Source organism: Erinaceus europaeus, chromosome 9, assembly GCF_950295315.1.
Source record: "Erinaceus europaeus chromosome 9, mEriEur2.1, whole genome shotgun sequence".
NCBI classification, from domain to species: Eukaryota; Metazoa; Chordata; class Mammalia; order Eulipotyphla; family Erinaceidae; genus Erinaceus; species Erinaceus europaeus.
The window spans coordinates 6,420,449-6,446,955 of NC_080170.1; the positions used below are offsets into that span (position 1 = coordinate 6,420,449).

At 59.0% G+C, this 26,507-nt stretch overlaps 1 protein-coding gene across 1 annotated transcript in view; it reads left to right on the forward strand.

Moving 5' to 3' along the window:
* The window catches only part of DOCK2 (dedicator of cytokinesis 2), a 352,493-nt gene that overhangs the window by 318,231 nt on the left and 7,755 nt on the right, over window positions 1–26,507 (forward strand). Inside the window, exons 32-41 of the mRNA XM_060197015.1 lie at window positions 897–1,016; window positions 3,645–3,734; window positions 4,949–5,053; window positions 6,937–7,078; window positions 10,450–10,531; window positions 11,778–11,862; window positions 12,703–12,789; window positions 14,777–14,953; window positions 15,762–15,845; window positions 22,349–22,486. Coding sequence (XP_060052998.1) covers window positions 897–1,016; window positions 3,645–3,734; window positions 4,949–5,053; window positions 6,937–7,078; window positions 10,450–10,531; window positions 11,778–11,862; window positions 12,703–12,789; window positions 14,777–14,953; window positions 15,762–15,845; window positions 22,349–22,486 — 1,110 coding nt within the window. The remainder of the gene's footprint in view (window positions 1–896; window positions 1,017–3,644; window positions 3,735–4,948; window positions 5,054–6,936; window positions 7,079–10,449; window positions 10,532–11,777; window positions 11,863–12,702; window positions 12,790–14,776; window positions 14,954–15,761; window positions 15,846–22,348; window positions 22,487–26,507) is intronic.

Consider the following 26,507-nt stretch of genomic DNA (forward strand, 5'->3'; position numbering starts at 1 on the left):
CGGGGAAGCAGGGCTACAGGTCTCTCTCCCCCCCCCCCAATTTCTCTCTGCCCTATCAAATACAATAGGGAAAAAAATGAAAAAAGTGGCTGTGGGAACAGTGTTGCCACTGAGTCCCAGCAATAAACCGGGGTGGGGGGGGGCAGGAAGGAAGGAAGGAAGGAAGGCTCTTGCTGGGAAAACCAGAAGTATTCCCTCCCGTTAGGTTTTGAAGGGCTGGGATCTCTAGAGCCAGGCAGTGGTGCACCTAGTTAAGTGCACGTTACCATGTACAAGGACCCGGGTTCAAGCCCCTGGTCCCCACCTGCAAAAGGAAAGCTTCACAAGTGGTAAAGTAGTACTGTAGGTCTCTCTCTCTCTTTCTCTCTCTCTCCTTCCCTCCCTCCCCCTCTCTCTCCCTCCCTCTCTTTCTCCCTCTCTTTCCCTCCCTCTCTCTCCCTTTCTTTCTCCCTCTCTTTTCCTCTCTCTCCCTCCCTCCCTCTCTCTCTCCCTCCCTCTCTCTCCCTCCCTCTCTCTCTCCCTCCCTCTCTCTCTCTCCCTCTTTCTCTCTCTCTCTCCCTCTCTCTCCCTTTTTCTCTCCCTCCCTCTCTCTCTCTCTCCCCCCTTCCCTCTTGATTTCTCTTTCTATCCAATAAAATTAAAATAAATAAGAGCTGGAGTCCTGTCTCTGGGGCTCCCCCCCCCCCCCCAGTGAGCACACGCAGTCTAATAAAGGCAGACAGGGCCCAGGTCACAAGGTGCCTCCCCAGGGAGCTGCAGCCACCGGACACCTGGGGGTGGCCTTGCCTTCCAGTAGAGGAGGCTGTCTCCTGCTCCTGGTGGCCGGGAGAGGACAGCGCCCCCTGGTGACCGCTCACCCGGGTGATACGGCCTCCCCCCTGACCCCCCCCCCCCAGTGGTCGGACGAGCAGTGCGCCTCACAGGTCATGCAGACGGGCCAGCAGCACCCCCAGACCCACCGGCAGCTGAAGGAGTCCCTGTACGAGACCATCATCGGCTACTTTGACAAGGGAAAGGTAAGATGTCCCCTGGGGGACACAGGCTCCCTGCTGGGTAGGGGGGCTCTCCCTGCCCATCCCCAGCCCTTCTGCAGGTCCCATCAGCTCCCCCTCCTCCCCACCCCAAGTCTTACCACTGCCCCTCAGTTTTCGCTCATCTCCACCCCTGCATCCACTACAGGCTCCCGCCTCCTCAGTGGGCACCCCGACAGGTCACCTTCCACTTTTAATTGAGGCATTCTGACGCATTGGGCCACACCATTCACCTGCTGACAGCCACCCAGTGTTCCCCATCCACTCCGAGCAAGCTGCACAGGCCTCTCCAGGGCTGCCCCAACGAGCTGTCCATGTCTCCCCTCCCTGTGGCTCACACTCTCCGCCAGGCTCTTTCCTACCCCGGGGCCTTTGCACATGCTTCCCCCCCCCAGCCGATCCACTCCTCCAGCCTAGCCTCTGAGACTTGCTTGGTATTTGCTTAGAGGCCATGTCCCCAACAGGCCCTCCCGGCCCAGCCAGGAGAAAGCCACACCCCTGCATTCCACCCCCTCCCAGTCACCCTGATGGTCCCCTCCAGGCACCGGTCATGGCCAGGCATCACCCTGATGGTTCTGTGCTGACTAATCACAACCCAGCTGGCCCCTTGAGGCCAAGAGCTCAGAGCCGTGTCCACTGCTGCTCACGTCTGGTGGCCCATCAGCCTACACGGAGTGAATGACCACACGTGTAGGGGGCAGTGGCTCTCTGACCTCACCCAGCAAGGCCGGGCCACTGGTTGGGTTTGGTCAAGAGATGGTCTGCCCACTCCTCCAGCCAGTGAACCTTCTAGAAGCACCGGCCGGATGCCAGCATCCATCCTGCAGGGGGGACCTGGTTTGGCTTGAGCCTGGCTTGAGACTCTGCCTCTCAACAGCCTGAGTGACACTCCTCCCCCTCTGCCACAGGCAGCTCTGGGCCTGGCAGTCACTCCAGTCCCTCCGTCCTAGGAAAGCAGGGTCCAACAGCACCCCTTTCCCTGGTGCTGCTGTGAACCCCCCAGGAGACACTCTGTCCAGTGTAAGCTGTCACCATCACCCTCCACCTCCCCAGCCCCAGTTGCCAGACCAGTTCCTACAGGTATTTCTGGTGGAGAATATTTAGTCATAGGGGCCGGGTGGTACTATGTGCAAGTACCCAGGTTCAAGCCCCCACTCCCCACTAACAGCAGGGACACTTCATGAGCCATGAAGCAGGTCTGCAGGTGTCTTTTTTTTCTCCCTCTCTATCTCCCCCTTCTCTCTCTCAATTTTTCTCTGTCCTATGAAATAAAATAGAAAATGAAATGGCCACCAGGAGTGGTAGATTTATAGTGCAGGCATCGAGCCCCACTTATTTATTGAGAGAGAGAGAGAGAGAGAGAGAGAGAGAGCTGTTGTGGGCCTGGGGCCTCCTGCATGCTGGCTGAGCCCCCCTTCCAGACTCCAGAACCACCATAGGCTTCTCTGGCCCTTCCACCCTCCTCTCTGCACTCAGCCCTCCTCCAGCACAGGGGCCCCCTGCATTCGGGTCAGCCCTGTCACTACAGCTCATTGCCACCTTCCCCAGAAAGATGGAATGAGGTAATGTCTGGAAGGGCTTATAAATCCCCAAGCCAAGCAGGGAGAGCAGCCAGCGCTCTGCTAATTGATAACCAGAAGCCTCTTGAGAGCAGAGACTGCCATCCTGGACCCCCATCCTGGGCTTCATCCCTGGGTTGCCCCCTCCCCAGAGCAGAGCACAGGAAGCGGACATAGCCCCCACCTCTAGAAGCCCGCTCTCCTCGGCTGAGCAGACAGGCCAGTCCTGGTCTTCTGCAACCCGCCCTCTGCAGTTGAGGGGAAGAACATGTGACCAACACCAAAGCATTGTGGGAGTGGACAGGCATGGCTCCCAGAAAGTTCTAGAAGGAAACCCAAACTCCCAGACAACCGCTTCTTCAGTCTGCTTTCCTCACACCTCCCCTTGTGGAAACTCCTTCAAAATGCGCCCCCTGGCTTTCTACTCCGTAAGTCCACCCCACCGTCACCTGGAGGACTCCTCTGCATGCCTCAAAACCCTTCTGTGTTTTTCACGGAGGCATGTGGATGCTTTACCCCCCGTGCGTTTCACAGCAGCAAAGGCGGTATCCCACCTCCCTCCCTCCCTCCTTCCCTCCTCCCTCCCTCCCTTCCTTCCTTCCTTCTTTCCTTCTTTTCTTTCTTTCCCCCCCTCATTTTATCCAGTAGAACAGAGAGAAATTGAGGGGGAGAGATAGGGAGAGACGCATGCAGATCTGCTTCACTGCTTGTGAAGTGTCCGCCCTGTAGCCCTGCCACGGTCCGCCATCACCCACATGGATCCCATTTGTCTGTGACTGCAGCTTGTTCTCTGTGCTGTGGTGCAATGGACGCATCATTCACAGAGAGATGGGGGGCGGGGGAGTGGGCACAGACAACCCGCCACTGCAGCCCCACGGTTCCTGGCTCAGCCCAGGGCGTCAGAGTGGAGAAATGGCCCAGCCAAGCCTGGCCCCAGACATCCAGGCACATAAAGCCCTCTGATGGTGCCCGTTAAGCTGTGCCCACCCGCCGTGGCTGGGCTCCGACCCGTGCCCAGGCAGAGCCCCGTATGCAGGGTGTCATCTTCCCGCAGATGTGGGAGGAGGCCATCGGTCTGTGCAAGGAGCTGGCCTGCCAGTACGAGGAGGAGGTCTTTGACTATGAGCTACTGAGCCAGAACCTGGTAAGATGCTGTGGGGAGGGGCTGCGTGCCCAGGGCCTGGGGCTCAGGCCTCCCCTCCTGGGGTGGGAGGAGGCAGCAGCAGTGAAGGGCTCTGTGGAGCCTCGTGGCTGGAGGCTGCGTCCCCTGCAGACCCCCAGCACTGTGCTCATCCTCAGTGAGGCGCCTGCCACTGAGCAGCTTTAGTGCAGATGTGAGTGTGATTCACGCTGAGGCCACAGCCAGCTGGTGCTCCCTTCTGCCCTTTGCTCAGGCTCGGGGCCGGGCAGGCCATGCCGGGTGGTGGTTCCCAGGCCAATTCAGCTGCAGAGCCCAGGGCCTGGTGGGCAGGTAGTCTCTGCAGAAAGCGCCCCCACACCCACACTTGTCCTGGCTGCCTGAGAGCTGGGACCCCAAGGCCTCATCTCACCCATCTCCAGGGGCCCATCCAGTTGCTTCAGGAAACAGGAAGCCGAGCCAGTGGCAGGAGGAGGGAGAAGACAGACAGCTTGGCAGGGCTGGCGTGTGGCCTGAGATGCCAAGAGACTCTGCACATACAGACACACGCCCCAGGAAGCCACCCTGTTAGCCCCCGGGGACATCTGGAGGGTACCCCATGTGTGTCTGATGTGTGCGGGCACACACAGCCTGATGTGCCTACCCAGCACACACACACACAGCACACAGACTCAGCACACATTCACACACAAGCCCAGTGCACAGGTTAGAACACACGTCGCCAGGCTCACGGCACACAGGCTCGCTGGGTCCCTCCCTGCACAGCTCCTCTCCACACACAAGGCACTCAAGCCCAGGAGCAGCGGTCTGGGCTCACCTCCCGCTCCTTTCTGTCTGGCTCTCCTAGCAATGAGGTGCCCACAGGTTGCCCCTTCCAGTGCTTGAAGCGCATTGGGCGCATCAGCAAGAAGACAGGAGACACCCATGTCCCAGACGCGCACCCCCCCACACACACAGCAGGGCCCCTGCACAGCTGTCAGGGCTCAGCCCATCTAGCTGGAGACTGGACCTGTTGGCCTGCAAAGCAGACCTGGCCCCCACAGACAGAGGTGCTGATGCCAGCCCCTGGGAAGGTGCCCCTGGCAGGTGGGCAGCAGGGCTGCTCCTTGCAGGGGCCTTACAGCTGCGATGGCCGTGTCCTGGCTGGAATTCAGTTCCGAGGTGAGCACGCCTGCGTTCCTAGTCCACGTTTTCATAGGCCGTGGTCTATCTTCTTCCAGATCCAACAGGCGAAATTTTACGAAAACATCATGAAGATCCTCAGGCCCAAGCCGGACTACTTCGCCGTGGGCTACTACGGTCAGGGGTTCCCCTCCTTTCTGCGGGTGAGTCCCCCTGGCAACCCAGAACACCCCCTAGTCCTTGCCTGTCTACATCCTGAGCGCCCCTAACAGGAACTAAGTGGGCAGAGGACCCTGCGCTTCTGCCTCTCTTCTCCTTTTGCCTTAAGTTTTACCATTTTAACATTGTTGCACAGTGACTTAAGAGGTGGAGAGGGGGGTGAGGCTGGGCGATAGCAGAGCAGGTTAAGGGCACATGGCACAAAGCGTAAGGACTGGCTTAAGGATCCCAGTTCGAGCCCCTGGCTCTCCACCTGCAGGGGAGTCACTTCATGGGCGCTGAAGCAGGAATGCAAGTGTTTATCTTCCTCTCCCCCTCTCTGTCTTCCCCTCCTTTTTCAATTTCTCTCTTTCCTATCCAACAACAATGATAAACAACAAGGGCAACAACAGGGCAACAACAAGCCTCCAGGAGCAGTGGATTCCTAGTGCCGGCACTGAGCCCCAGCAATAACCCTGGAGGCAAAAAAAAAAAAGAGGTGGGGGGGCTGTTATTTCACTGCACCCAGCACCCATCGCAGAGGTTCCAGTGTCATCACACCAAAGACACCCCTCTGTCTGCCTGGCCCCCACTGCCACCTCCAGCAAGAGCCACCAGAGTTGACAGAGCCTGAGAGTCTCTGGGCAAGTCCATTCACTTTAGTTCCATGCCACCTAGGAATGAAGATACCCAGTGATGGCTTTCCTCTCCCTGCCTGATTTCACTGAGCAGGAGGAAGAAGGAAAATAAAAAATGAGTTTTGGGAACAGTGGGCTCACATGATGTAGTCACTGAGCCCCAGCAATAACCAGCTGGCAAAAAAAAAAAGTCATGGATGTGACAGATGAATGATGGATCTAATAGGTACATACAAAGGCAGATAAGTAATGGGTGATGGAGGGATGGATGATAAGACAGATACGTTGACAGACGGCATTGGTGGGAGTGAACAGAACTGGGGGGCCCTCGGGTCATCAAAGATAATGGCTCTGAACAGTGTCAGCCCCTGAGCTCTGCTGACATCTCCGACCAGACCCTCCTGGGCCTGGGTCCCTTCCCTGGTGTGTGTGTGGGGGGGGGGCGGTGACAGCCAAATCCCGTGTCCAGACACTATCAGAGTCCCCCAGGAGGCAAAGGTGCCCCTGGTGGACACTTGCGGTCAGAAGAGGGAGGGTTGCCGGAAGGGCAGAACCTGGGTCTCCAGAGATCCACCCACCATTGTGGCCCTCACTGTCCCCAGGAGGCTCAGTCTTGCCAAAGGAGGAGGGGTGGCACTGAACTGAGCTGGAATGGACTGAAGAGGTCTTCTGCATCCAGGATCCCTCCTAGGGCAATCCTTTTAAAGAAGTGTGCTGGGGGGGGGGGGCGGGGAGTGGCACACCCAGTTAAGCACACATATTACTGCAAGAACCAGGGTTTGAGCCCCTGCTGCCCACCTGCAGGGAGGAATCTTCACAAGCAGAGAAGCAGGTCTGCAAGTGTCTCTTTCTCCCTGTCTCCCCCTCTTCTCTCAATTTCACTCTGTCCTGTCCAATAAAACGGAAAAAAAAGTGGTCGCCGGGAGTGGTGGCTTCATAGTGCTGGCACCAAGCCCCAGTGATAAATCTGGTGGGAAAGAAGAAGGAGAAGGAGGAGAGGGAGAGGGAGAAGCAAGAGGAGGGGGAGGGATGAGGAGGAGGAGAAGGAAGAGGAGCCTGCCTGGCTAGAAGGGCAGTGAACCAAGTGCTTCGCGTCCCAGGAAAGAGGGGAGACCTTGGCCTCAGTGCCCTTGTCCCAAGCCTCCTGGCACTGCTGGGGCCCTGCCCTCCTCCCAGCCCCCAGACTCTGTCTTTCTTTCCTTCTCCCTGTCCCTCTCTCTTTTTCTCTCTCATAAGTCATTTTCCTGCAGAACAAAGTGTTCATCTACCGGGGGAAGGAGTACGAGAGGCGAGAGGACTTTCAGATGCAGCTTCTGAGCCAGTTCCCCAACGCGGAGAAGATGAACACCACCTCGGCACCCGGGGATGAGGTGAAGCGTGCCCCCGGCCAGTGTATCCTTGGGGGTCCCGGCCCAGGCTGCCCGGCTCTGAGCCCCAGCCAGAGGCTCTTCCATGGAGCCAGCTGCAGAGTCTGGCATGGATGGGAGTCCAGAACCCATGGCAGGAAGCTCCAAGTGCCACATTGATGGATTGGTGGAGTGGCATAGCCATTCATTCATTCATTCATTTGTTCATTAATTCCTGGGGGGAAGATGGTGGGGCCCTGACTATGCTGAGTGCTGGGCCTGGTGCTGGAGATCGAGCTCCCAGAGAGGCTGGTCTCCAGGGAGCTGAGGGTCTAGCTAGTGAGAGACCAAAGCTCACCCTGGAATGGGGTGGGGGGGGGCGGACACCTGTAAACGGGGCTCCAGGTGTGGGTGAAGTGGAGGCAGGCAGGCTTCCTGGAGGAAGGGGTTTCAGGTCAATCACCTGTTGTGGGGCGCATAGGTGGGAACAGTATCCCAGATGAAGGTGAGTACCCTCAGGGCAAAACCAGAAGGACCGGGGGCAGCACCACACAGCTGTGTCTTAAGGTTCCATCTCCTCCTGCCAGCCTCCCTGTGGACCTTCTCCATCCTGTCTGCCCCTCCGTGACCCCAGCTGCACTGGCCTGGTCTCTGTTAACACACTGGATGTCCCCACCTCTGCACATTGGCACATCCTGCCTCCTGCTTTGTGTCCCCTCCCTCCGGCTACTGCCTCTTCCTCCAGATCCAGACTCTCCCCTCCCAGAAGAGGACATTCCCCAGTCTCCTTATCTGAACTCTGTGACCTTTCCAGAATTCAAGCTCTATCTGCTTTCCTTGGGGAACTGGTCTAAGCTGCCCTTCTCCACCAGACCTCCATCCCCAGGAGGCTGAGACCACCTCCCAGGATGCCTGCACAGAGGAGGCTGGAGGGGGGGGGGGGCTGCTGATGCACAGACAGTCGAAGGAAAAGAGGGAGAGAGGTGGAGAGGGAGAAGACCAAGGGAGCAAGGAGGGAGACAGAACAGATGGGCAACTCTCAGGAGAGCAGCGGAGGGCAGAGGAGACCTGAGGCAGGTGTGAAGGAAGGGGTGCCTGGCCTCACAGCCCCATGTCCACTGGGTGAGAGCTGAGCCAGGCAGGAGGCAGGACTCGGAGCAGGGAGCCTGGCCTCACAGCCCCATGTCCACTGGGTGCAGAGCTGAGCCAGGCAGGAGGCAGGACTCAGAGCAGGGAGCCCTGGAGCAGCAGCCTGGCCCCCCGCAAGGCCCCTTTCCCACAGATGAAATGACAGCCCTCAGACACTCCCTCTCCCCCACCCAGGGTGGTCGGTGACCAGTGTTCACCCGAGACCTTTTCATTATGCCCCCCCTCACTTGCTTCTTCTTTTTAAATTTTTATTAGTGATATAATAATGATTAACAAGATTGTAAGATCACAGGGGTGGAGTTGGGCAGTAGCTCAGTGGGTTAAGAGCAGGCGGCGCAAAGCACAAGGACCTGTGTAAGAATCCCGGTTCAAGCCCCCAGCTCCCCACCTGCAGGGGAGTCGCTTCACAGGCTGTGAAGCAGGTTTGCAGGTGTCTGTCTTTCTCTCCTCCTCTCTGTCTTCCCCTCCTCTCTCCACTTCTCTCTGTCCTATCCAACAAGGACAACATCAATAACATCAATAATAACTACAACAATAAAACAACAAGGGTAGCAAAAGGGAATCAATAAATATTTTTTAAATAATAATAAAAAATAAAAAGATCACAGGGGTACAATTCCACACAGTTCCCACCACCAGAGTTCCCTGTCCCATCCCATTCCCTCCATTGGAAGCTGCCCTATTCTTTATCCCTCTGGGAGTATGGACCCAGGGTCATCATGGGATACAGAAGGTGGGAGTTCTGGCTTCTGTAATTGCTTCTCCGCTGGACATGGGTGTTGGCAGGTGGATCCACACCCCCAGCCTGTCTCCCTCTTTCCCCAGTGAGGCAGGGCTCTGGGGAGGTGGGACTCCAAAACATTGGTGGGGTCATCTTCCTAGGGAAGTCAGGATGGCAACATGGTAGCATCTGCAGCTTGGTGTCTGAAAGGCGGTGAGATGAAAAGCAGGACACTTGCTTTGCTCAGGGAGATGCAGCAAACAGAAGGGCAGGTGGGCTGCCTGCTAATGGGGGTCTGCTGACCACCAGCAAGGATTCGTGCTAAGGTCCTGGGATGGGACAGTCCGGGGCCTGGGGACTTGGGTCAGTCACTGAGCAGAGCAGAGGAGAGAGAGGGAGAGAGAGGGAGAGAGAGGGGGCAGGGGGGGCCCTAGAGGAGGAGCTGGCCAGGAGGTTGCAAGGAGGAGGGTATGCACCTTGAGGTGCCAGCCTGAGGACTTGGTCATTTGTTTTCCATACTCTCGGCTTCCAGTGAGTGAAGATCTAGGGAGGGCAGCAGAGGGAGGCGGTCACAGGCCCAAGGCAGCATCTCTGGTGGACTGTGGCTCTCTGTCCTCAAGACTGGCCACAGCCTGTCATCTTGCTGTGAGGTAACATCCAGACCCTCAGGGGTGTGAAGCGGGCAGATAAACCACCTTGGCATCCTGTCAGACTTCAGCCTCTGCCTCTACAGGGCCTGGGACTCAGTATTTCTTTCTTTTTATTTTATTTTATTTTATTTATTTATTTATTTATTCCCTCTTGTTGCCCTTGTTGTTTTATTGTTGTAGTTATTATTGTTGTTGTCGTTGTTGGATAGGACAGAGAGAAATGGAGAGAGGAGGGGAAGGCAGAGAGGGGGAGAGAAAGATAGACACCTGCAGACCTGCTTCATCGCTTGTGAAGTGACTCCCCTACAGGTGGGGAGCCGGGGTTGGAACCGGGATCCTTATGCCGGTCCTTGTGCCTTGCGCCACCTGCGCTTAACCCGCTGCGCTACAGCCCGACTCCCGGGACTCAGTATTTCTAAGCAGCTGCTCCACAAGCCACTCAGAGCTCAGGTCCAAAGACTCAGGTGCAGGCCTGGTCTGACCCCATCACTGCCCCCAAGCTTTACAACCTTCCACAAGCCACCCGGCTCCTTGACCTCAGTTCTCCTCATCCCTGCCTCTGAAACGGGGACCATTTTCATCACTTATTCGAGGGTGAGGGTGTCATTGTCCATAACAACACTGAAATGAGGCTGGGTAAGTACCACAACTGTCCACAGGGCCGGAGTCCTGAGGGTGTTTATAGGTGACCGGTGCTCTGATAAGGATCCCAGGGGCAGCTCAGTGGCCATTAGGACCAGCCAGTGGCCAGGGGTGGCCAGTCACCGAGGACCAAGGGAGGGGCTGGAAGAGGTAGGAATCCTGAGATGGGGCAGAAGGTCTTGGCCAGGACCTGCAGTGCTTGGGGACTGGCCCTGGGGCCTGACACGCTTGAGTCCTTGACTACAGGGACCCCAGACATCCAGTGCTTCACTGTCCAGCCGGTCTTGGATGAACACCCTAGGTTCAAGAACAAGCCAGTGCCTGACCAGATTATAAAGTAAGAGGGTAGCTCCCAGAGGGAAGGGAAGGGCAGTGGGGAGGGGGGATGAGAGGGGAGAACAGGGATGTGTAGGGGAGGGGATGCGAGGAGAACAGAGTGAGGGAGGGGGAAGGAGAGGGATGGAGAAGGCAGGGGATGGGAGAGGGAAGGGCAGGGGGAGGGGAGGGCAGGGAAGGGGAGTGCAGGAGAGGAGATAGGAGGGGAGGGGCCAGCTTTGCAGCTTGTGGGTCCTAGGACCCTCGGACAACGGCCCCTGGGCAGCTGGGGGCAACCCTGTGTCACTGGAGGGGTCCTGGAGTGACTCCAGGGAATCTGCATCCAGACAGTGAGGGTGGGGCAGTTGGGTGGGCAGTGCTGGGCTGAGTGCTCTCAAGGTTGTGTGATGACTGTGGGTGTACTCAGAGGGGGACAGCAGAGGGAGCCCCAGGAAGGCAGGGGACACTGTTTTCTGTCCAGTTGAAGCCAGTGATGGGCACAGGCAGGGGTCTGTGCAGCCTGTACCCCTCTCCTGGATCCCCAGACACCCCAATAGAGCAGCCCCTCCCCTACTTAAAGGCATATCCTCGGAGCTGCTCTGCTGGAAGCAGCCTCCTTTGTTATAAGGGCCCAACCTCCAGGAAGGCCTCACACCCCAGCACAGGGCTGAGCATCTATCTGTGGGGCAGACATCTTCAGGGGCAGCAGGCCCCTCCACACACCCAGCACCCTGCCCTGCTCACCCCCTGAGGCTGGGGAGGCTCTGAGAGAGACGGGGTGGCCGTAGGGAAGATGTCCTCAGCTAAGGGACGGGCGGTGGTGCACCTGGTTGAGCACACATATTACCATGCTCAAGGACCCGGGTTCAAGCCCCTGACTCCTCACCTGTAGGGGCGAAGCTTCAGGGGTGGTGAAGCGAGGGCTGCGGGTGTCTGTCTTTCTCTCTCCCTCTCTATCTCCCCCTTCCCTTTCCATGTCACTGTTCTGTCCAATAAAATAGAAAGAAGTAGAGGGAAAGCATGGCCATCTGGTGTAATAGAATCCAGGCACAGAGCCCCAGGAATGACCCTGGTGGCAAAAATTAAAAAATCACCACCTGGCTGGCCCCCTGAGGCGCTGGGCTGGATGTCCCAATGGCTGGGAAGGCAGTGTGGGGGCATCCAGGAGACCCCTGCCCTATCCCCAGAGGGCCCGCAAGGATGTGCCCACCGCCCACTGTCACAGCCTCCCACGTGCACAGGCTCAGGCCCCCTGTCCTGTGTTTCAGCTTCTACAAGTCCAACTACGTACAGCGGTTCCACTACTCCCGGCCTGTGCGGAAAGGCACTGTGGACCCCGAGAACGAGTTTGCCGTGAGTACCCCCAGCCACCGGAGCGTTCTGGGGTTCACCTGCCAGCTTCCGGTCAGGGGCCAGGGGGCTGGTCCCAAGCCACAGAGAGAAGCGACTGACACCCACTGAGGCAAACAGACCCCGCCCACTCCCACCCCAACCAGCTCCCCCCACTCTGAAGATCCGTCCAGGCTGAAGGCAGAGCCTGGGCTCTGTGCGGGGTACCCCTGCCAGCTCTGGGTGGGGAAGCCCCCCAGCCTGAGGGGGAATGATGAAGGCAGGCCCCCTAGGAAGCTAGAGTGTCCCCAACTCCACTGTCCCCAATTGTGTGTGTGTGTGTGTGTGTTTCCCCCAGGGCCTGTCCTCGTCCTGAGAGGCAAGACTGCCTAGGGAGGGGTACCAAGCCTCTTCAGCTGCCTGGAGCCGTCATCCCTTACCAGACAGGGGTGTGGGCAGAGCCAGTCCCTGGGGTGGAGGGGGAGCAGGGAGTAGGGGATGCTGACCTGAGGTAGGCGCACGCTTCTGTTCCATGTAGTGATGGGACTCCAGGAATCCCAGGATCCCAGGATAGGGAGGGGCCCAGACAGGTCCAGGTTTACTGTTAAGGGATGACGTCATCCCTTACCAGACAGGTTCCAGGTTTACCCTTACTGTTTGGGGCGTCCCCGCCCCATGACCCTGCCCTAGGGAAGACAGGGGCTGTGGTTCACTCCTGGGGACTCTCCGAGTGGCTGTGCCTCTGGGCTTCGCACTGTCTGCTCTGGTCTGGGTGGGGTGGGAGGCCCCAGGGCGGGGGCCTGGCTGGGTCCTGGGGGTGACCAGGAATCCTGAGTGTCCCCTCCCGCCTCCCACCCCGCACAGTCAATGTGGATCGAGAGAACCTCTTTCGTGACGGCGTACAAGCTCCCAGGCATCCTGAGATGGTTTGAGGTGGTTCACATGTCCCAGGTGAGGCCAGGGGTGTGGGCAGAGCCAGTCCCTGGGGTGGAGGGGGAGCAGGGAGTAGGGGATGCTGACCTGAGGTAGGGGCACACTTCTGTTCCATGTAGTGATGGGACCCCAGGAATCCCAGGATCCCAGGATAGGGAGGGGCCCAGACAGGTTCCAGGTTCACTGAGACATTTGTTTCCAGCCAGGGTTATTACTGGGTTTGATGACCCCATAACTCCACCATTCCTGGAGGTTTTTTTCAATTATATTTATTTATTTATTGGATAGAGACTTCCAGAAATTGAGAGGGAAAGGGGGTGATAGAGAGGGAGAGAGACAGAGAGACACCTGCAGCCCTGCTTTACCACTTGCAAAGCTTTCCCCCTGCAGGTGGGGACTGGGGGCTCGAACCTGGTTTCTTGTGCACTGTAACCTGTGCGTTCAACCAGTTGCATCACCATCTGGCCCTTGTCTTTCTTTTTAAAAAATATTTATTTTATTTTTAATGAGAGAGATACAGAGAGAAAGACACAAAGAAAACGAGAACTCTGGGAGGCTGACGGTAGCGCAGCGGGTTAAGCGCACGTGGCACAAAGCACAAAGACTGGCGTAAGGATCCCAATTTGAGCCCCCCGGCTCCCCACCTGCAGGGGAGTCGCTTCCCAGGCGGTGAAGCAGGTCTGCAGGTGTCTGTCTTTCTCTCCCCCTCTCTGTCTTCCCCTCCTCTCTCCATGTCTCTCTGTCCTATCCAACAACGACATCAATAACCACAACAGTAATGACAATAACTACAATCAATAAGTACAACAACAATAAAAAACAACAAGGGCAACAAAAGGGAAAATAAATAAATAGAAAAAGACAGCTCTGACTTATGCTGGAGACTGAACCTGGGACCTCAGAGCCTCAGGCAGGGCAGTCTTTTGCAGAACCATTATACTGTCTCCCCTGCCTTAGTTATTTCTTTCTTTGTTGACAAAGGGTGAGGTAGATAGATAGACAGAAAGACAGACAGACAGAGAAAGAGAGAAGGGGAGACACCTGCCTGTCTGCCCTAGCTTCTCCCCATGCAGATGGGGACCTGGGTCTTGCACTCAGGCCCTTGGGCAAGGCAAGGCGTGCTCTCTACTGGGTGTGCCCCCACCTGGCTCCTTGCGTCCAGATCGCTTTCCCCGCAAGTGAAGCCTTCTAGAATCCAGCAGTAAAGGGCAGGATGAGGCCCCAGCAGATAGTGCTGGTTCTGCAGCCCAGCCCGTCAGAAAACATGCCGGTCCTTGCCTGGAGAACAGGTGTCCTGAGAGACTTGCCTGAGGGCACACAGCTGGAGAGAAAAGTCCAGCCTCGGAGCTGAGATGAGCTCTGATCCAATTTGCTCAGTTTCATTTAGTCCAGGGGTCTGCGAAGTATCCCCTAGCCCACCTGCCCCTCGTTCTGTAAACGGCTTCCGGGAACCCCCGCGTGGTCTGTGGCTGCTGCTCCTGAAATCACCTGCCCCGCCCTTTACGCTCTCGACCCCCCAGGTCTGCCCGCCCCCCTGCCCCCGCTCATCCCCGGCTCTGTGCTCTGGAGGAGCACAGCCTTGGGCCGGATCACGTGGGGCAGCATCGGTTCCTGTGCTCTCTGTGGGATGTCCTTCCCTTCCCTGTTCTCTGCTTAGCAGGGTGGGTCTGCCTTGGGAACATACCCTCCACCCCCTGCCCGGTATGGCCCCCAGTCTCGGCACAGTTACAGGCCAGGCTGGGTGATCCCAGCGGCCACGGCTCTGGTCTGTCACACCTTGACCTGGCAGGCCACTGCCCTTGGCTGCGGAGGAGAGAAGGTATTCCTGGGGCACACCCAGCCCCGGCTCCCCAGGGAGGCCCCTCGCCCCAAGCAGAGAGCACCCCTCCAGCCCTGTGGGGAGCAGGGCCTCCCTCCGCCTTCCAGCCCCAGCTGCAGTGAGTGCACCCTGGGATGCCAACAGGCTCGGACTCTCCCTCATGCCGCCCTTTCCCTGTGCCTGCAGACCACCATCAGCCCCCTGGAGAACGCCATTGAGACCATGTCCACGGCCAACGAGAAGATTTTGATGATGGTCAACCAATACCAGAGCGACCCCAGCCTGCCCATCAACCCACTGTCCATGCTGCTCAACGGTATCGTGGACCCCGCCGTCATGGGCGGCTTCGCCAAGTATGAGAAGGTGAGGGGCAGGCTGGATTCTGGGGGCAGAGGGGGGCCTCGGAGAGTCACAACCCCCCACCCCCTGGGCGTATGACTCCGTGAAGCACAGGAAAGAGGCCTGAGCAGCCTCCCCGCAGGGCGGACATGGGGGGTAGGTCACATTTAGGGATCCCCGCACCCCTGGGCCATAAGCTTCATGCCTCCACCTCCCAGCGTCCCCGGCACAAAGGGAGGTGGCACCTGTGACGTGAACTGTGTTTCCCACTGGGCCCAGCCTGAGGGCAGAGCTCATCCGTTGTGGGGCCTCAGGCTGGGCGTCGGGGAGGCCAGACATTTTGGGGGCTCTGAGAGGCCAGCAGAAGCCCCCGGGGCCATTGCCCTGGTGCCACTCAGGGGTGGAGCTCTGATGCCACGCACAGTGGCGGCAGTTACCTGTCAGGCGCCTGTCAGACCCTCAAGGATCCCCAGATGGGCGACCCAGTGTCCAGCCCTCAGCTGTGTGTGTGTTCCTGCCCCCTGAGGACATGAGCCCCAGAGAAGCGAGGGGCCACCCGGAAGCAATGAGGGTGACCCTGGGAACCCGAGCACCTAAGGGACAGCCCTGGCCGAGTCTTTGTCCCCAGGCAGGGAGCATGTCCTCACTTGGGTCCAGATCACACCCAGGTATCTGCAGCTCTGACAGCTTCCCAGTTGCTACCGGCCTCCAGGGACCCCACTTTGAGAACCGCTTCCCCGGACACCCAGGACGATGTCCTCCCAGTGTCAGAGCTCCCCCACAAGTGAGCAGGAACCCAAGAGCCCACCTGCCCCCCCCCCCACTTCCCCAGGCCTTCTTCACTGACGAGTACAGCAACGCCCACGCCGAGGACCAGGACAAGCTGAGCCGCCTCAAGGACCTGATTGCCTGGCAGGTAATGGGCGGCTCTGGGGTGGCTCTGGGATGCGGGGCCCCCTCCTTCCTTTGCCCAGCGTGGCCGGGGGTCACCTGTCTCTCCGTCCCTCAGGGGTCACCTGTCTCTCCATCCCTCAGGGTCACCTGTCTCTCCGTCCCTCGGGGGTCACCTGTCTCTCCATACCTCAGGGGTCACCCATCCTACAGGGGTCACCTGTCTCTCCATCCCTCGGGGGTCACCTGTCTCTCCATCCTTCGGAGGTCACCTGTCTCTCCATCCCTCAGGGTCACCTGTCTCTCCATCCCTCAGGGGTCACCTGTCTCTCCATCCCTCAGGGTCACCTGTCTCTCCATCCCTCAGGGTCACCTGTCTCTCCATCCCTCAGGGGTCACCTGTCTCTCCATCCCTCAGAGTCACCTGTCTCTCCATCCCTCAGGGTCACCTGTCTCTCCATACCTTAGGGGTCACCCGTCCCTCGGGGGTCACCTGTCTCTCCATCCCTCAGTGTCACCTGTCTCTCCATCCCTCAGGGTCACCCGTCCCTCGGGGGTCACCTGTCTCTCCGTCCCTCAGGGTCACCTGTCTCTCCATACCTCAGGGGTCACCCATCCTACAGGGGTCACCTGTCTCTCCGTCCCTCGGGGGTCACCTGTCTCTCCATCCCTCAGGGTCACCTGTCTCTCCATCCCTCAGGGGTCACCTGTCTCTCCATCGCTCAGGGTCACCTGTCTCTCCATCCCTCAGGGTCACCTGTCTCTCCATCCCTCAGGGGTCACCTGTCTCTCCATCCCTCAGAGTCACCTGTCTCTCCATCCCTCAGGGTCACCTGTCTCTCCATACCTTAGGGGTCACCCGTCCCTCGGGGGTCACCTGTCTCTCCATCCCTCAGCGTCACCTGTCTCTCCATCCCTCAGGGTCACCCGTCCCTCGGGGGTCACCTGTCTCTCCATCCCTCAGGGGTCACCTGTCTCTCCATACCTCAGGGGTCACCCATCCTACAGGGGTCACCTGTCTCTCCGTCCCTCGGGGGTCACCTGCCTCTCCATCCCTCGGGGTCACCTGTCTCTCCGTCCCTCAGGGGTCACCTGTCTCTCCATCCCTCGGGGAACACCTGTCTCTACGTCCCTCGGGGGTCACCTGTCTCTCCGTCCCTCATGGGTCACCTGTCTCTCTGTCACTCGGGGGTCACCTGTATCTCCGTCCCTCAGGGTCACCTGTCTATCCGTCCCTCGGGGGTCACCTGTCTCTCCGTCCCTCGGGGGTCACCTGTCTCTCCATCCCTCAGGGGTCACCTGTCTCTCCGTCCATCAGAGTCACCTATCTCTCTGTCCATTGGGGGTCACCTGTCTCTCCGTCCCGCAGGGTCACCTGTCTCTCCATCCCTCAGGGGTCACTCGTCCCTCGGGGGTCACCTGTCTCTCTGTCCCTCGGGGGTCACCTGTCTCTCGGTCCCTCAGGGTCATCTGTCTCTCCGTCCCTCAAGGTCACCTGTCTCTCCATCCCTCAGGGGTCACCCAGCCCTCGGGGGTCACCTATCTCTCTGTCCCTCGGGGGTCGCCTGTCTATCCGTCTCTCGGGGGTCACCTGTCTCTCCGTCACTCGGGGGTCACCTGTCTCTCCGTCCCTTGGGGGTCAACTGTCTTTCCATTCATCGGGGGTCACCTGTCTCTCCGTCCCTCAGGGTCAGCTCTCTCACCATCCCTCAGGGTTCACCCGTCCCTCGGGGGTCACCTGTCTCTCCGTCCCTCAGGGGTCACCTGTCTCTCCGTCCCTCGGGGGTCACCTGTCTCTCCGGACCTCAGGGTCACCTGTCTCTCCATCCCTAGGAGGTCACCTGTCTCTCCGCCCTTGGGGGTCACCTGTCTCTCCGTCCCTCGGGAGTCACCTGTCTCTCCATCCCTCAGGATCACCTGTCTCTCCATCCCTCAAGGTCACCTGTCTCTCCATCTGTCCGGGGTCACCCATCCCTCGGGGGTCACCTGTCTCTCCGTCCCTCGGGGGTCACCTGTCTCTCCGTCCCTCAGGGGTCACCTACATCTTCGTTCCTAAGGGGTCACCTGTCTCTCCATCCCTCAGGGTCACCTGTCTCTCCATCCCTCAGGGGTCACCTGTCTCTCCATCCCTCAGGGGTCACCTGTCTCTCCATCCCTCAGGGTCACCTGTCTCTCCATCCCTCAGGGGTCACCTGTCCCTCAGGGGTCACCCGTCCCTCGGGGGTCACTTGTCTCTTTGTCCCTCAGGGGTCACCTGTCTCCCCGTCGCTCAGGGGTCACCTGTCTCTCCGTCCCTCGGGGGTCACCTGTCTCTCCGTCCCTCGGGGGTCACCTGTCTCTCCATCCCTCAGGGGTCACCTGTCTCTCCGTCCCTCAGGGGTCACCTGTCTCTCCGTCCCTCAGGGTCACCTGTCTCTCCATCCCTCAGGGTTACCTGTTTCTCTATCCCTCAGGGGTCACCTGTCTCTCTGTCCCACAGGGGTCAGCTGTCTCTCCGTCCCTTGGGGGTCACCTGTCTCTCCGTCCCTCAGGGTCACCTGTCTCTCCATCGCTCAGGGGTCACCCGTCCCTCAGGGGTCACCTGTCTCTCCGTCCCTCGGAGGTCACCTGTCTCTCCATCCCTCAGGGGTCACCTGTCTCTCCGTCCCTCGTGGGTCACCTGTCTCTCCATCCCTCAGGGGTCACCTGTCTCTCCGTCCCTCGGGAGTCACCTGTCTCTCCGTCCCTCAGGGGTCACCTGTCTCTCCGTCCCTCGGGGGTCACCTGTCTCTCCGTCCCTCAGGGTCACCTGCCTCTCCGTCCCTCGGTGGTCACATGTAGCAAGGTCCTTACTAGAAGGTGGGACTGAGAGGGGTGCGTATGGCGGGGAGGGGGCGCTGTTGCATGGGGGTGCACACTGCAGAGACTCTTCTTGGTGTGCTCCCAGTCCCCCCCAACTAGCCCACTCAGCCCACCCACCTCCCTCCCTGCCCTGACCCAGTTTGCAGCACAGAAGTCTCATATCTTCCCGTCACTGAGGCCCCTGTCAGCCGAGTGTGAGTCAGACCATGGCACCCAGGAACCCAGACAGGAGCCAAGCCAGCGGCTGGGGGCCGGGGTGGAGGCACGTCTTCCTGCTCCCTGCTAGTCTGCAGCCTACTGAGACTGGCTTCCTCCCAGCGTTTGTCTCCTGCCCCTCCTATGCCTGCCTCTCTCCTCTCCCTCTGTCTCCTCTTTCTCTCTCTCAGCCCACCAGAAACAACGCACCAGGGTACTGTTGGGGATGGTGGTGGCTCCCCAAGCTTTTCCAATTCTTCATCCACTCTTCTTATCAACACCCCCCAATCCCAGGCTGGACTCCAGCCAGCTGGGCAGGGCAGGGGTGGGGTGGGCCCCTCCCGGGGTGGGCCCCTCCCTCTCCCTCTCCACGTCCCTCCCTGTACAGTGGGTAGGAGCCTTGAGGTTTGTGACTCTGGGGAAATCAGGAGCAGAGAGAGCTGGGTGCAGCCTCTTTGCTTAAAATAAGGCTTCCTCATTCAGGGCTGTTTGCCTCCCAATTTATGCAAATCGAGGCTTTCAGCAGGAGAGCTGGTGTTGGCTGCACAGACACACTTTCCCTGGAGTCTGGAAGGCTCTCTCTCCCCTCACTTGCACCACCTGTGAAACCCAGACACCCTCAAGGTCCCCAGACCCCCTGAGTCACCGCACCCCTTTCCCGCTCAAGTAATCAGAAGCCTAAGCTTCAGCTAATCATCTCTCCTCACACATCAGCCCAGCCTGCAATGCAGAAACTGGATTTCTTCTTCAGACATTCCGGGGCGGCCCCGGGGGAGCACTGACCTGCCCCCCCCCCCCACTCCGCTGGGCTAGCCTCATGGCAGTGTGTCCCAGGCATTCAGCGGGGCAGGTGTGTGAAGTTTATTCGCTCTGTGCCTGAAACGTCCTCCCTTCCGATCCACTGCTGCCACTGCCTTCTGCAGCTGGGGCGGGAGGGGTGTAGCTAAACCCTTTCCAGCCACTGGTGGGTGGAATCAAGGCCAGCTTGGTGGTGGTGTAACGTGTGTGTGTGTGTGTGTGTGTGGTGTGTGTGTGGTGTGTGTGAGTGTGTGTGTGTGTGTGTGAGTGTGTGTGAGTGTGTGTGTGGTGTGTGTGTGTGTGTGGTGTGTGTGAGTGTGTGTGTGAGTGTGTGTGTGTGTGGGGTGTGTGTGTGTGGTGTGTGTGTGAGTGTGTGGTGTGTGTGTGTGAGTGTGTGTGAGTGTGTGTGGTGTGTGTGTGTGAGTGTGTGAGTGTGTGTGTGTGTGTGGTGTGTGTGTGTGTGGTGTTTGTGGTGTGTATGTGTGTGTGGTGTGAGTGTGTGTGTGTGTGGTGTGTGTGGTGTGTGTGTGTGGTGTGGGGTGTGTGTGTGGTGTGTGTGGTGTGGTGTGGGGTGTGTGTGTGTGTGTGGTGTGTGTGTGTGTGTGTGGTTTGTGTGTGTGTGAGTGTGTGTGGTGAGTGTGTGTGAGTGTGTGTGTGGTATGTGTGAGTGTGTGTGTGTGTGAGTGTGTGTGAGTGTGTGTGTGTGGGGTGTGTGTGTGGTGTGTGTGAGTGTGTGTGTGAGTGTGTGTGTGTGAGTGTGTGTGTGTGGGTGAGTGTGTGTGTGGTGTGTGTGAGTGTGTGTGAGTGTGTGTGTGTGTGTGTGTGTGGTGTGTGTGTGTGAGTGTGTGTGAGTGTGTGTCTGTGGTGTGTGTGTGTGTGAGTGTGTGTGTGGTGTGTGTGTGTAGTGTGTGTGGTGTGTGTGTGTGTGAGTGTGTGTGTGAGTGTGTGTGTGTGGTGTGTGTGTGTGTGTGTGGTGTGTGTGTGGTGTGTGTGTGTGTGGTGTGTGTGTGTGGTGTGTGTGTGTGTGGTGTGTGTGTGGTGTGTGTGTGTGTGGTGTGTGTGTGTGTGGTGTGTGTGTGTGTGTGTGTGTGGTGTGTGTGTGTGTGGTGTGTGTGTGTGTGGTGTGTGTGTGTGTGTGGTGTGTGTGTGGTGTGTGTGTAGTGTGTGTGTGAGTGTGTGTCTGGTGTGTGTGGTGTGTGTGTGTGTGTGGTGTGTGTGTGGTGTGTGTGTGTGTGGTCTGTGTGTGTAGTGTGTGATGTGTGTGTGGTGTGTGTGTGTGTGTGTGTGTGTGTGGTGTGTGTGTGTGGTGTGTGTGGTGTGTGTGTGTGTGTGTGTTTGGCACACTCATCAAGTCTCTGTTGAGTCTGCACCAGGGTCTGGGATTCTCAGCTCTAGTCTATGAATAGTCTATGCAGTTACCTGGTTCCAGAAGATTCTACAAGCCTCCAACCAGTTAGTCCCAAATTTAAGATTCGCGAAGTCGCCTCTGGGCAGACGTGCCGCAGTGGGTCTGGCTGCTCTGAGATTTCGCTAGGCTGTTTGTTGTACCTCTCCCAGGTCTCCCTCTCCTGCTTCCCAGTGCTCCAAGCCCCTGGCCAATAACACGCCAGTGTCTCCGCCTCCATCCACCCTCCTGGCTCGGGGAGAGACTTGGAGCCAGGCTGGCACTCCGGAAATCTGAGCCAGGCCGGCACTCCGGAAATCTGATCCTTCTGCTGTTGATCAGTCACAAGGGTCAGAAGTCAGAGCCCGGCTGTCGCCTCCACCTGTTAGCCTGCCTGTGGCCACACTGGCCTGCCGTCTGCCGTCTAGCTTGAAACCTCTGTTTCCAGAAATGGATGACTGGCCTTACCGTGGTCTCCCGCATGTCCCCTCCAGCAGGGCCAGGACCATGGCTCCTCTCCTGGTGGCACCATGCTGCAAGCAGGCACTCACCTCTTGCATCACAGCTCAGCCTCACCCCCTCACACAGCTGCCCCCCATCCTGGGCTTTCCCATTTCTGCCTTTTAACTCCCTGCTGGCTGGTTAGCTCAGTGGGCAGGGGCATCTGTATCCTTAGCAACCAGGTGAGGCACAGACAGTTAGACCAGCCTTGCTTTCCCCTCTCTTTCTTTTTCCATCCTTTTCTTCTTCCATTGCCCAGCTCCACACATCCAAGCTTCTCTCTTCCAGTTGCTGGTGCCAGGGCCTCCTGCGTGCATGGTCTCACCACTCCTGAATCTCTTTTGCTCAGAGGGACAAGGAGGACATGTGCAGGAGCTTCCCCTGGAACCTGGTACTCGCCCATGTGGCGCCAGGGTTCACATATCCTTCCCTTTTTATCAGGTTGTCAAAAAACTCATGACTAATGGGGGCATTTCCGATAGCCCAGCACATCTCCAAGAACTTCCTGGACAAGAGCTTACGTCAGATCAGCAGAGATTGCTCCTCTGGGGGAACCCTTCTCCTGAACAGCTCCTACAAGTTTGAGGGAGGGGGGCTTGCTCATGAGTCTCTGGGGAAGGGGGTTTGCTCCAGCCCTGGGCAGCAGGACATCCTCCTCAGCCTAACAGCAACCCCCAAGGCTGGAAAACCCCACTTCCCAGGCTGGGGTCCCCTGTGTGAGGGTTTCAGAGGACCCTAGGGCCTGACGTGAGTTTGGGGACTTGACTGGGGTGCCTACATTGTCACCCGCCCTCCATCTTCCCACACAGATCCCCTTCCTGGGAGCCGGCATCAAGATCCACGAGAAAAGGGTGTCTGAGAACCTGAGACCCTTCCACGAGCGCATGGAGGAGTGTTTCCGGAACCTCAAGGCCAAGGTGGAGAAGGAGTACGGAGTCAGAGAGATGGTACGGTGTGGCGTCCCAGTGTGGGGGGGGACAGAGGGGACTCAGAGAGATGTTACAGTGTGGCGGCCCCAGTGTGGGGGACAGAGAGGAGTCAGAGAGATGGTACAGTGTGGTGGCCCCAGTGTGGGGGGGGGGCAGAGAGGAGTCAGAGAGATGGTACAGTGTGGCGGCCCCAGTGTGGAGGCAGAGAGGAGTCAGAGAGATGGTACAGTGTGGCGGCCCCAGTGTGGGGGGGGGCAGAGAGGAGTCAGAGAGATGGTACAGTGTGGCGGCCCCAGTGTGGGGGCAGAGAGGAGTCAGAGAGATGGTACAGTGTGGCGGCCCCAGTGTGTTGTCAGAGAGGAATCAGAGAGATGGTACAGTGTGGCGGCCCAGTGTGGGGGGGGGGCAGAGAGGAGTCAGAGAGATGGTACAGTGTGGCGGCCCCAGTGTGGGGGCAGAGAGGAGTCAGAGAGATGGTACAGTGTGGCGGCCCCAGTGTGGGGACAGAGATGAGTCAGAGAGATGGTACAGTGTGGCGGCCCCAGTGTGGAGGCAGAGAGGAGTCAGAGAGATGGTACAGTGTGGCGGCCCCAGTGTGGGGGCAGAGAGGAGTCAGAGAGATGGTACAGTGTGGCGGCCCCAGTGTGGAGGTGCAGAGAGGAGTCAAAGAGATGGTACAGTGTGGCGGCCCCAGTGTGGGGGCAGAGAGGAGTCAGAGAGATGGTACAGTGTGGCGGCCCCAGTGTGGGGGCAGAGAGAGTCAGAGAGATGGTACAGTGTGGCGGCCCCAGTGTGGGGGGGCAGAGAGGAGTCAGAGAGATGGTACAGTGTGGTGGCCCCAGTGTGGGGGCAGAGAGGAGTCAGAGAGATGGTACAGTGTGGTGGCCCCAGTGTGGGGGCAGAGAGGAGTCAGAGAGATGGTACAGTGTGGCGGCCCCAGTGTGTTGTCAGAGAGGAATCAGAGAGATGGTACAGTGTGGCGGCCCAGTGTGGGGGGGGGCAGAGAGGAGTCAGAGAGATGGTACAGTGTGGCGGCCCCAGTGTGGGGACAGAGATGAGTCAGAGAGATGGTACAGTGTGGCGGCCCCAATGTGGAGGCAGAGAGGAGTCAGAGAGATGGTACAGTGTGGCGGCCCCAGTGTGGGGGCAGAGAGGAGTCAGAGAGATGGTACAGTGTGGCGGCCCCAGTGTGGAGGCAGAGAGGAGTCAGAGAGATGGTACAGTGTGGCGGCCCCAGTGTGGGGGCAGAGAGGAGTCAGAGAGATGGTACAGTGTGGCGGCCCCAGTGTGGAGGTGCAGAGAGGAGTCAAAGAGATGGTACAGTGTGGCGGCCCCAGTGTGGGGGCAGAGAGGAGTCAGAGAGATGGTACAGTGTGGCGGCCCCAGTGTGGGGGCAGAGAGGAGTCAGCGAGATGGTACAGTGTGGTGGCCCCAGTGTGGGGGGCAGAGAGGAGTCAGAGAGATGGTACAGTGTGGCGGCCCCAGTGTGGGGGGCAGAGAGGAGTCAGAGAGATGGTACAGTGTGGCGGCCCCAGTGTGGGGGGCAGAGAGGAGTCAGAGAGATGGTGCAGTGTGTCAGCCCCAGTGTGGGGACAGAGAGGAGTCAGAGAGATGGTACAGTGTGGCGGCCCCAGTGTGGGGGCAGAGAGGAGTCAGAGAGATGGTACAGTGTGGCGGCCCCAGTGTGGGGGCAGAGAGGAGTCAGAGAGATGGTACAGTGTGGTGGCTCCAGTGTGGGGGCAGAGAGGAGTCAGAGAGATGGTACAGTGTGGTGGCCCCAGTGTGGGGGCAGAGAGGAGTCAGAGAGATGGTACAGTGTGGCGGCACCAGTGTGTGGGGCAGAGAGGAGTCAGAGAGATGGTACAGTGTGGCGGCCCCAGTGTGGGGGCAGAGAGGAGTCAGAGAGATGGTACAGTGTGGCGGCCCCAGTGTGGGGGCAGAGAGGAGTCAGCGAGATGGTACAGTGTGGTGGCCCCAGTGTGGGGGGCAGAGAGGAGTCAGAGAGATGGTACAGTGTGGCGGCCCCAGTGTGGGGGGCAGAGAGGAGTCAGAGAGATGGTACAGTGTGGCGGCCCCAGTGTGGGGGGCAGAGAGGAGTCAGAGAGATGGTGCAGTGTGTCAGCCCCAGTGTGGGGACAGAGAGGAGTCAGAGAGATGGTACAGTGTGGCGGCCCCAGTGTGGGGGCAGAGAGGAGTCAGAGAGATGGTACAGTGTGGCGGCCCCAGTGTGGGGGCAGAGAGGAGTCAGAGAGATGGTACAGTGTGGTGGCTCCAGTGTGGGGGCAGAGAGGAGTCAGAGAGATGGTACAGTGTGGTGGCCCCAGTGTGGGGGCAGAGAGGAGTCAGAGAGATGGTACAGTGTGGCGGCACCAGTGTGTGGGGCAGAGAGGAGTCAGAGAGATGGTACAGTGTGGCGGCCCCAGTGTGGGGGCAGAGAGGAGTCAGAGAGATGGTACAGTGTGGCGGCCCCAGTGTGGGGGGCAGAGAGGAGTCAGAGAGATGGTACAGTGTGGCGGCCCCAGTGTGGGGGGCAGAGAGGAGTCAGAGAGATGGTACAGTGTGGCGGCCCCAGTGTGGGGGGGGCAGAGAGGAGTCAGAGAGTTGGTACAGTATGGCGGCCCCAGTGTGGGGGCAGACAGGAGTCAGAGAGATGGTACAGTGTGGCGGCCCCAGTGTGGGGGGGCAGAGAAGAGTCAGAGAGATGGTACAGTGTGGCGGCCCCAGTGTGGGGGCAGACAGGAGTCAGAGAGATGGTACAGTGTGGCGGCCCCAGTGTGGGGGGCAGAGAGGAGTCAGAGAGATGGTACAGTGTGGCGGCCCCAGTGTGGGGGCAGAGAGGAGTCAGAGAGATGGTACAGTGTGGCGGCCCCAGTGTGGGGGGCAGAGAGGAGTCAGAGAGATGGTACAGTGTGGCGGCCCCAGTGTAGGGGCAGAGAGGAGTCAGAGAGATGGTACAGTGTGGCGGCCCCAGTGTGGGGGGGCAGAGAGGAGTCAGCGAGATGGTACAGTGTGGCAGCCCCAGTGTGGGGGGCAGAGAGGAGTCAGAGAGATGGTACAATGTGGCGGCCCCAGTGTGAGGGGGCAGAGAGGAGTCAGAGAGATGGTACAGTGTGGCGGCCCCAGTGTGGGGGGGCAGAGAGGAGTCAGCGAGATGGTACAGTGTGGTGGCCCCAGTGTGGGGGCAGAGAGGAGTCAGCGAGATGGTACAGTGTGACGGCCCCAGTGTGGAGGCAGAGAGGAGTCAGAGAGATGGTACAGTGTGGCAGCCCCAGTGTGGGGGGCAGAGAGGAGTCAGAGAGATGGTACAATGTGGCGGCCCCAGTGTGGGGGCAGAGAGGAGTCAGAGAGATGGTACAGTGTGTCGGCACCAGTGTGGGGACAGAGAGGAGTCAGAGAGTTGGTACAGTGTGGCGGCCCCAGTGTGGGGACAGAGAGGAGTCAGAGAGATGGTACAGTGCGGCGGCCCCAGTGTGGAGGCAGAGAGGAGTCAGAGAGATGGTACGGTGTGGCGTCCCAGTGTGGGGGGCAGAGAGGAGTCAGAGAGATGGTATAGTGTGGCAGCCCCAGTGTGGGGGGCAGAGAGGAGTCAGAGAGATGGTACAGTGTGGCGTCCCAGTGTGGGGGCAGAGAGGAGTCAGAGAGATGGTACAGTGTGGCGGCCCCAGTGTGGAGGCAGAGAGGAGTCAGAGAGATGGTACGGTGTGGCGTTCCAGTGTGGGGGGCAGAGAGGAGTCAGAGAGTTGGTACAGTGTGGTGGCCCCAGTGTGGGGGCAGAGAGGAGTCAGAGAGATGGTACAGTGTGGTAGCCCCAGTGTGGGGGGCAGAGAGGAGTCAGAGAGATGGTACAGTGTGGCGTCCCAGTGTGGGGGCAGAGAGGAGTCAGAGAGATGGTGCAGTGTGGCGGCCCCAGTGTGGGGGGCAGAGAGGAGTCAGAGAGATGGTACAGTGTGGCGTCCCAGTGTGGGGGCAGAGAGGAGTCAGAGAGATGGTACAGTGTGGCGGCCCCAGTGTGTTGTCAGAGAGGAGTCAGAGAGATGGT